This window comes from Gossypium raimondii, chromosome 1, assembly GCF_025698545.1.
Source record: "Gossypium raimondii isolate GPD5lz chromosome 1, ASM2569854v1, whole genome shotgun sequence".
Classification (NCBI taxonomy): domain Eukaryota; kingdom Viridiplantae; phylum Streptophyta; class Magnoliopsida; order Malvales; family Malvaceae; genus Gossypium; species Gossypium raimondii.
In genome coordinates, this window is record NC_068565.1 from 46,054,937 (window position 1) to 46,065,747 (window position 10,811).

The following is a 10,811-nucleotide window of genomic DNA, read 5'->3' on the forward strand; positions in this document are numbered from 1 at the left end:
AAGAAAAAAGAAGAAGAAACAAATTACCTTTCTGTATAAGTTAATAGTAAAAGAAAGTTAAAATTTCAATTGAGAAAGAAATTTTAGAAATCCAAATAAAAAAAATTGATGCTTACCTGGAGAGGAATTCAGGGCACTGGTTCGCTGTATTGGATTAGAGGTGTATTGAATTAGAGGTGTAATGGAATAGAGGTGTACTAGCAAATCAACTGTTTGGTTGAATGGAATAGAGGTGTAATAGCATAATGGAAAAAACTAAAATGACTAGAATACCCTTAGCATAAATTTGTTTTGGTAAATGATTATTGTTATTGTTATTTAAATTTTAATAAGATTATTAATATCAATAATAAATAATTTAATCATATTTAAACATAATTATTATTAAATATATTATAATTAAAATATATAATTTAATAAAATTCCTAATAATTAATATTCTTATATGAAATTACTCAAATCATAATATATGATACTATAAAAGATAATTTAACATAATTATTATTAAATATATTTTAATTAAAATATATAATTTAATAAAATTTTAATAATCAATATTCTTATATGAATTTACTAAAATCATAATATATGATACTATAAAATATAATTTCTTGTCAAAATGTATGTTGGAAAGACATTCAAATCAACACTATTTGATGGGGATTAACTCACATGGATGATGTCGACTTGGTATGTATTTTATATAGAATACCAACTAACATATTGGAAATAATTGACAAATAAAACATACAGTATTCTTTCTTTTCTTTTCTTTTTCTATCAATTCCTTGGAGTATTATATAATGGTTAGTCTTAATCCTGTCTCAATCGTTAACTTATTTTGTCTAAATAACTTCTCATTTGAGTCGTCATTATTTCATAACTGAGTCGTGGTTTGGTCATCGTTGTTGGACTTTGAGAGTCGGAATTTGAACCAAAATTAAAATTAAGATTTTGCCAAACTGTGAACTCGTAGCACTAATTTGTATCCATAAATTATATCAAATTCATAGAGTCTTGAAAGTCTATCTACAGTCTAGTTTTCTGGAAGCTTGGCAATTGATGAACATAAACAAAGTAGTTAACAAAGCATAATAATAACAAAGTGGCCTCTTTTCTTAGCTTATTGAAGTTCGGCCTTCACCTCGGGTACTTACTACCTTAGGTTGCTTCAAATCATCACCCTTTAACACCGGTAAACCATTGCTGCAATAAAATTTCATTATGTATCATATGAAAAGTATTTCATTGATTTATATTGGACACCATCTTGTAAAGGTGACTGTATGAACCAGCAAAGCTAAACTCCGGCTTCAACTTGTATCAAAGACAGTGATTCGAATCTACTTACATGCAGAAAAAACAAAAGACACTAACAAGGCAGCCAATGAAACTCATTACACTATTGCACTTCAAACCAATGAGACTTAAATTAACAGCAAGTCAAGCAAAATGCTGAGCTTAAGCTTCATCAATGGAAGAAAGGAATACAGCTACAAAAACATGGCTGCTTCCATTGACAAATTCTAACTACAAGAAGTTTCAGACCAAAATAATGAACTGAAACAAGACAACGGGAAATGAACGAATGACTCTTAACTTCATCATTGGTTAAGCCATCTACTTGCATAAGTTCCCTAATCTGCTTTGGAGTAGCCACTGCAAAAAAAATTTCAAAGATTTTTGACTTAAAAACTTTAAACTAAAAGGACCAATGAATGAATTGTCACAGAACAATACAATCCTATGATCTCAATTCCCAACAGATCTATGGAATCCAGTTTCGGATATATTATCATCTATGGTCTCAAACAAAACTAGTTATACATGTATAATTCAAACACATATTGAAAAACATTTGTTGGACTCTAATCTATATTTTCCATCAGATCAAGTGCAAATCCAGTCTTCCCATTGACCAAACTTCTTAATTCTAATCTAGCAGGATAATAAACAATCCAAGAACAGCAAAATCAAATTTGAAACCAGCTAAGTATATGTCTAACTCTCATTCTGGAAATCATGATGTGTGATTACATTACAATAACTAATAGCAATAAGCAAATAACCATTTGATGATTGCTCACTAATAGCATCTAGATATCAAATTATCAATGTAAACGAAGAATCAGTAAACTTAAACAGACGGGACAGGTGAAAACTTAAACAGACGGGACTGGTGAAATATAAATGAAAACAATGTCCAATGGGTTCTTTACTAAAAAGTGAAAACAGATGATACATGATATCTGGTAGTTTGAATCATTTTACAAAAAACTTAAAATTGAAATCAATTATGGAATGTGTTACATTCAAAATAATAATAAACAAAATATGGATATAACACTAGCTACAAAAGTAATTTAACAATATCATGTGGTAACAAGTTCACCTGAAAGTGAGATATGAAAGATATGCCCAAATGAAATCATTTATGGCATGAGTTACATTCAAAATAACAATAACAAAAGATGGATATAACACTAACTACAAAAGTAATTTAACAATATCATGTAGTAACAAGTTCACATGAAAGTGCAATATGAAAGACATGCCATTTTCTGAAAACTGACATGACCAGGCTTCAAGCTTATCATACTCTCATTTGTATCCCACATATTTCTAGTACAATATCATTAAACATAATGCAAAGTAAATAAACAAAGCAGCTTACTATGAACTGCACCTAAGTAACAGGGAAAGGAAAGTATAAAGCAGAAAGTCACAAAGATAACAAGGCATACCGTTGCTTTGCGGTCCCATGATGGAAACCACAGCATATGACAGACCGCATTCATGAAGTTTCACTTCCTTGATAAAACTTTTGATTCCAGTACCATTGAATGAACCATCTCCATCAATAAGTTGAACTGAACAACATTCATCGCTTGTCGCTGAGAAATCAAATGTTCATAGCATGTCAAGGTAAAGCGAGAAAGCATCCATAATGCACAGAACTAAACCACATTGCACCCTAAATAATAATAAGAAAAAGAAGAAAAAAAACCAACAAAATTATTAAGGCGGCGCTGCTTGCTCAGCCGCTTTCTTTTGCCATTACTTTACAGAAATTAAACAAATAAACCGCAAAACTAATTGAGTAATGAAAGGAAGAAACGAATCACTGAATAAGCTATAAATAGTGAGGAACAAAAATGCAAAAAGAGAAAAAAATAGATTAGGATGAAACGATTCGAGGGTTTACCCATTGAATCTTATTTGAAATTGAAAGCTTGGAAGATGATGAGATCGACTCCGATGAAAGACAGATAAGAGAAATAGAAAAACAAAGATAGATTTTGCTGATTTCAATTTTACAAAAATAAAAGTTGCAACATAAACATCTAAAGCAACAATTTTGCACCAGTTAACACTCTGCCATGAATTGATACCGAAAAACGAGTGTTGAATTACAGATATAAAACTACAGGAGAGAAAAATTAAAACAGAGAAAGCCGAAGACAATGTTGAAGCAAAGATTTATACCTGAAATCGGCCTCCGATGAAGACAATGTTGAGGATTTGTTATGAAAGTAGAAGAAATGAGGACAGATTGCAATACCGATGGAAGAAGAAGCAAAAATCTATGAGGGCAGAAAAAGGAAACGAAAATAAGAAATGGGTAAGGAGTCTCTAATCGGCGCTGGATGGGAGGAATATCTATTACGGGACCGGGTGTATTAGAGAAGGAAACTGATTTGGGACGTAATGGTAATACAATCCACCAAACAACGTATTAAAGAGGGATTAGTGGGGCCCACCGATATGGGGTGTATTGGCTACCCAACCAAACATGCTGTCAACGTTTTGAGCTTTCCTTTCACTCAATTTGATAGAAAGACGAAAAATGAAAGTTTGGAAGAAAATGGTGAAAGAAAGTCATCTCAGGTTTTTGCCAAATGAACGTGTAAATTTGTGGTTTTTGAGGGGTACGCAGGGACGAATATTTTTTAAATGAACTTGTAAATTGTTGAATAAACATTTACAGCGCGTTTGGTTGGGGGAATGCATGCGTATTCCCCCTATGCAGCGGGCCCACTAGGAAACGGCTGTTTGGTTCGCTGTAATCCCGATCCCCCGAATCGGTTACTCCCCTATTCCTTGATTGCGCGTAATAGGTAATATGCCCCCTCAGCACCGATTACCCATTCTGCGTTTTTCCTTTTCTGCTATTCCATTTTTTGCCCTCGTCCTCAACGTTCCGATTCTCCAACCCCTACTTGCACATGTAATTCCTTTTCCCTTCCACTCACTCTGTCATCAATTATTGTTCATCGTTTCTTTGATTTTCATTTTATCAAGAAGGAGAAATCGATTTCCAGAGGTAATTATTTTTTAATCAAAAGCTTAAAAAATCCTCAAAGCCTCGACCTTTCCCTAGAAAACCAAACGGTAGAAAACAACTAGAGCGGATCACTGCTATGGTTGTGATATAAACCAAAGCGGGTCTATTTTGTTTATTGTTTTTAGCTAAACAACAATGGCGGGGATAGCAATATTGCTATATCTATACAGGAAAAACCCAAGCTTTTGCTCTCAACAAAGCTTCCACTCTTCTGGGTTCTTCTCTGTCTCAGCTGCCGCCACATCAGCCACCGCTACCGTTTTTGCTGGAACCTCTTTTGCCTCCAGGTTCCTTTTTGGGTATGTTCATATCCGTGTATTTCTGTGGTTCTTTTGTTATTTGCTTGGTTGACAGGGGTGATTAGTAGAACCATTTTGGTTGTTGATGGTATTTAGGCAAACGTATCAGTGGTCCTCTCATCGTCCGTACGTGTATGCACGAGTCATGACTGAATTTGATGCTCGGTGAACAGTGATAATTTGATTGGACTGGATAATGGTTGTTCATTGAATTTAGGCAATTGGGTTTTTTTTTCGGTTTCATATACATTTTTCATGTGTACATGTATGATGTATTTTCTGAAGGCTACATGCCTTCATCTGTACGTGTAAGAATGCCTGTATTTGCTTTGGTTATTGGTAAATGGACAGCGCTGAGGATTGGGTTTATGTTAGAATAGTTTAATAGTTTCAAATTTTGGTTATTGTTACTATACTAGGCAGCTCCTTTGGTTATAACTACTTAGTAAATTATTGATGTAAATGTGTGACATGTTTGTGCATAAATTTGACACTGTTAGCCTAGTAATTGTGCTGCAGTAATCCCAAGGTTTCTCATTGTGATGCTGCTGCGGCATTCCCTGAAGATTACATTTCAAATGTACAAAGATTATCTGAAGATATTGTTAAGAATGTTAAGAACTTAAAAAATGATGCTCTCAAATACGCTGTGAAGGAGTATAAGGTTGAATTGAAGCTTCTTTATTCAGCTTTTGAGTTGAGGCCATTTGCTATGACAACTTTGAGATCATTTCTGATGTTCTATTTGCCACTGTTGGAGCCTGCCACAAACGTAGAAGAAGATGATGAAGATTTCCTGCAGGACACTCCTAAAGAACAACATGTGGATTTAGTTGCTCCCTTTAAAAAGTCGGTGAAGCAAATAATCCGTGAGGTGAGTTATTTTTTTTTTGGTCTTTCCCTTGATATCTTGAAATCTGCAGATTGCTTGATACTGTTCATCTGCCTCCCTCTTTATTGTTCCTAGCTTACATGAAGTCTTCTTATGTTCTTTCAACAAGTGATAAGCAAAAAGCCAGATATTTGTATAATTCATCAATGTAAGCAATTAAAGTTAATAAACATATATGGAGTTAATATTTACATATAACAAATATGTTCGGTTCTTCTTTTAGTGGTGTTCATCAAATCTAAGCTCCAGACCAAAGTCTTTTTGTTGTAGATTGTTGGATCTCCATATTTGAACCACATTGCTCTCCAATTGAGACAATCGTTTGCTGTTTTAACTTTTAAGGAATATCTGAACTTCATTATGTTTTATGACTACTCAGACCACTGTTGTAACGACAAGACGGGTTCTTGAAAGACTTGCTGTTATTTATGTTTCACAGCGCATGGCGTGGAAACTCCTTAAAGGTACTTTCTGTCTGTTATTCTGCAAAGTCATGCTAGTGGGCCAGTGGTTGTTCTTTATCTTGCCTGTGAATTAAACGGGAAAAGAAATGATATTACTCTTACTATTATAATATCAATATTCTTCGAATATTTAAATACATTTCAATATTATTCAGTGTTGTTAAGGGCACAAGGCGCACTCTAAGCGCCAAAACCCTTATATTGCCTCAGGCACAAAGTGCAAAAATAGCTCTAGCCTGAGTGAAGTAAAGCATAATATGTATATGTGTGAGGCTCTTTTGATAATTTAATTCCATTTTCATTTGGTTGTCCTTACATGTTTCTGTTTCCTATGTTTCCTAGATTGAGTCAGCCTTTTATGCTTGTGATTTCAATTTTGAGTTTTGACTTATTTTTAGTCATACTTAAATGTACTGAGTTTTGACTTGCTTCTTTAATAGCTACTGTTACATTGGGTGAAGAATTCTACTTGGGAGGGTAAGCCTTAACTTTTAACCCATACATTGTTGCCTACAATCATACTTTGCAGGGTAGGAGCAGCATTGATAATGGCTGGATTGTATCTGGTTATCCTAGGAAAAAGTGAAGAGAGCAAGTATCTGTCAGAAAATCAACCAATCTATTCAGTGTCTGAAAATTAATGACATGGAATCCACCTTCATTCGGCCGTTGATGGGAAATAAATTGCAAAGCTGAGGCAAATGGATGAATTTTCATATCAGCTCCATGGCAAAGTCAGTCATCCAATCCACACTAATGCCATTTGAAGCAGCTTGCTGCTATTGAAATTGAAGGACAACAAACGTGAATGATGGAGTTTCCAACAATTGAAATGGGAAAAAGAAAAGTTGAATTGTTTTGATCAACATGTATCATGGATGACATATGAAATATTTTTTATTATTAATTCTGAATGGAACATAGAGGGTGCCTTCTCTGAGCTCTAACAGCCATGCTTATGTATTTATTTATGTTTATTTGACCCTGTTGGTTTGGATCATCATTTTGTGAAGAAATTCAATGGTAATGTTGTAACTTTTTGATGTTGTAAAATTTTATAACATATAGATTATGACATATAAATTAATGAAATCATGTAACCTTTTGTTAATATTTGAATATTATATTTATGCAAAATATAATTCTCAAGTTATTTATTACTTTTAATATTTTTTTTGTAGAATAATTAAATGATTTTATTCACTAATGATATTGAGGTTTAAAATAATAAATGGGATTAAATATTTTTATATTATTATATATTATGATTTTAGTAAATTTATATAAGATTAATTATATTAAGAATTTTATTAAATTATATATTTTATTAAATTATATTTAATAATAATTATTTTAAATTATTATTAAATGATTTATCATTTATATTAATAATCTTATTAAAATTTAATAACAATAACAATAAATCATCTATCTAAAAAAAATTCTGCTAAGGGTATTCTAGTCATTTTAGTTTTTTCCTTATGCTATTACGCCTCTATTCCATTCAACCAACCAAACACAAGAATACTATTACGCCTCTATTCCATTACATTCAAACAAACAATTGAATTACTATTACGCCTCTATTCCATTACGCCTCTATTCCATTACGTCTCTATTCCATTACGCCTCTATTCCATTACAGCGAACCAAACGTGCTGTTAATGTTTTCAAGGGTTAGAGAGGGAATGCAGATTACGTTCCTATGGGATGAATTGAACCAAACAATGGAATGGTGTTCCCCTCGTAATTTGGATGTAACTGTGTAGCAATTCGCTTGAACCAAACATAGTATAAATTGGTGATTCGATTGAGAGTGATATCAATTCAGAAAAATATTTAATTAATATTATATATATATATAAGTATAGATTTACAATTGATGAAGTTAATAGAATGCATAATAAAATAAAATAAAATGTATAAAAATATTAAAGTAATGCTTTAGTTGAGTGATAAATTAAAAGTTTTGCTAGCGCAATCAATGTGGCATATTTTTATTATTTTTGTTTTAAGTAGAAAATACTAAAGTACGCTCGAATAATATAACTTGTTTTATGTATGAGAGGGTATTTTTGTAATTTAACAACTCAGTTGGTAACCCGATTGAAGGTGACACCAACTCAGCAAAACATTTAACTAATAGTATAGATATATACAACTAGGGGTGTTCAATCGATTAACTGACCCGAACTACCATTAATCAAATTAATCGACCCTTTTAAACCCTTAACCATTAATCGAACCAAACTTTTGTCGGATAATTTGATCGATTAACCGAATTAACCGAAATTTATATTTTTTTTGTTAAAACAAGTATAAAACATATAAAATTAATCAATTAACTGACCGATTAATTTGTACTTCCAAAAATTAACCGAACCACAAAATACTTATATATATAATATTATTTATTAAGTTCAGTTAAATTAGTTCAATTTAAAATTTATTATTAATTAAATTTGCGATATTAGTATTTTCTTCATAAGCACTTAATATTGTAGCAACTTGTTTTGTCAAATTTCACGGAACATTTTATCAAAACTTGAATATTTTACTTATTTATTAAAAGTTTACAAATAATTAAGGCTTTTATTTTATTACTATTTTACTTATCTATTATTATCTTTAAATAAAAACAAATTTATTTCTATAATTTTCAGTGTACGAAAATACAACTAGTATATGTATGGCTAATTTTGCAACCATGAAAGCAATAAAACAATAAAATTTCCAAGTATTATAATGAAATCTGTAAGATAAAAAATAAACGAAAGTATCGGATGATTATCCGGCATCTTTTATCTGAGATCACGACGGTTCGATGTAATGGCTTAAGCCAAAATGAGCTAAAAGAAGAGAGACGTAAGTCAGCAGCTCTCCACCTTGCCTCAACGCTAGTGCATGCTCCTTCCACGAACAGTATTTGGCTACATGAATCAGCATTTTCATCCATATATCAGACACTATTTCCCATATGCCATCATAATCATACCTGAATTGGTCCAAAAGCCCTAGCAATTGATGGGCAACATGTAGTCCCTCGACTAGTACATTAGGTTCCGTGTCCTCAACTTGTGTCAAAGAACTATTGCTAGTAACTTCGAAAGAGAAAAAAACCTCAGCATCCCCAATGCCAAGTAGTCCATTGGTAAAGAGCTTGATTGCTGCAACTGTGTCCAGTGTACCTCCCTCAGAAAACATTGAAGCCATTCTTTGGCTCTCGTTTCTGATCAGATCAGGTTTTTTTTTGTCAGGTATAAAACTTTCTTTTGTGGTATTGCCAAAGTCTTTGGGTAGCATTGTTGGATGCACTAGAACAAGGTATAGCATGTAATCAGACAAGATATTGCTTATTCGACACAATGATGAGCGAGCATGTCGTCCTCTTTGAACAGCATTGTAGTAAATCAGCTTGGTAGCAATATGAAAAACAAAGATCACGCGCGTTAAACCTACGGGCATTCCTTTCCTTGCACCCTTTCCAAGTTCCAGCAATGGCTGCAAAGAAGCATCCTGACCTATTATTCTGAGAACCTCAGCACTTAATGAAGGATTGAGGCGTTCCTTTTCCAAGCCAGTGTAGATGAATTCCTGGAGATAATGTTCCAGTTCCACCCAACTGATAATACGGTACTTGATTCGAAGTTTGTTGGTGTCAACAAGATTTATGAGCCCAGAGAAAATCCCATTCCCGCGCTTTGAGCAAAAATCCTTAACCAAATCGTACTGCGCTATATTTGGTGTTCCAGCCATAGACTTAATTGAACGCAACCTGGACGCAACCAGCCAATGGTACAACTTATACAGCTTGCCACCAGCAATGCCAAATTCAATCATGGTCCAATAAGACAAAAGGTGCAGAAGAGCTCCCAAAACATCCAGTAAAATGGCCCCTACCAACAGCAAGTAGGTCACGGCGATGTCAACTCCTGTTATGTCTCTTTTGCTCACACCAATATGATTCTGTGTTGAGAGAACTATCAGTACGGACAGAGCAGACAAAATGTAGAAACCGCGAAGAAATGCATTCAGTTTACGATGACGGTACTGTATAGGATTCTTGGTGAAGAGCAAATCATGAAAGAATTGCAGTTCAATTTTTACCAATCGGAAGGCTTCTTTCGCGGATTTGTCCTTCAAGTAAACATTGTGGTCGAGATACTTCTCGGAAACTTTAAACGGGAGGTCCAAAAACAAGGGCCTAAAAATTTCAAACGACTTGCGTGCCTCTTGGAGAAATTTGACCTGTGGGTCCTCTACAAACTGTTTTACCGTCCCAGCCGACTCGTACAACCCCGTTCTAATCATTTCTCTTCCCTTTGATTCACGCTGGTTGTTTTCTGCTTCAGAATATACGGCACTCCGGAGCTGTTCACTGCATGCGGATCTCAGCGCCACTATCCTTTCCGCGTACTTGAGAATTCCGCCGACTAATAGCGGAACAACCATGACATCAGGGTAGTGGAGGCTTCCATAAATCGGGACTCCAGCTGTTCGAAACTTGAAGTAGATGTACAGTGCCTCTGCACCATTGGAGACTAGTCCAAGAAAATGTCTCAACCACAGCTCATTGTCTTCTAAAGAATAAGCCGTGATGTTAGCTGGGCTGCCAAGATGCCACAGAAGGAATGGAACCCAAAGCACCACAACCGCACTTTCCTTTTCCAAGGTGCCCCTAAGAACGGTGGTCATAGCCAATGTTGCAACCCAATCAGCTCCCAAGTATATTGACCACACGGTCGCTGCTACGTAAGGTAAATGTCTTCCTTTGAACTTTTGTCGAACGTGTGCTGATATCATGAGAAGCA

The 10,811-nt window shown here is 34.1% G+C and overlaps 2 protein-coding genes and 1 long non-coding RNA gene across 3 annotated transcripts; 1 reads left to right on the top strand and 2 right to left on the bottom strand.

Moving 5' to 3' along the window:
• Positions 1 to 952: 952 nt before the first annotated feature.
• Positions 953 to 3,834, bottom strand: LOC105786087 (uncharacterized). The gene is made up of 3 exons (XR_001131317.2): positions 3,487 to 3,834; positions 2,745 to 2,894; positions 953 to 1,659 (listed from the first exon to the last, which is right to left on the bottom strand). It is a non-coding gene; the product is annotated as an uncharacterized LOC105786087 (long non-coding RNA).
• Positions 3,835 to 4,030: 196 nt separating this feature from the next.
• On the top strand, positions 4,031 to 7,111 carry LOC105786086 (uncharacterized). The gene is made up of 4 exons (XM_012612355.2): positions 4,031 to 4,644; positions 5,164 to 5,518; positions 5,916 to 6,000; positions 6,530 to 7,111. Exons 1-4 carry the CDS (start codon positions 4,481 to 4,483, stop codon positions 6,532 to 6,534), a joined length of 609 nt encoding a protein of 202 aa, XP_012467809.1. The 5' UTR covers positions 4,031 to 4,480; the 3' UTR covers positions 6,535 to 7,111.
• A 1,700-nt stretch (positions 7,112 to 8,811) lies between these two features.
• On the bottom strand, positions 8,812 to 10,803 carry LOC105786088 (uncharacterized). The gene has a single exon (XM_052624658.1). It carries the CDS (start codon positions 10,801 to 10,803, stop codon positions 8,812 to 8,814), a length of 1,992 nt encoding a protein of 663 aa, XP_052480618.1.
• Between the last annotated feature and the right edge of the window lie 8 nt (positions 10,804 to 10,811).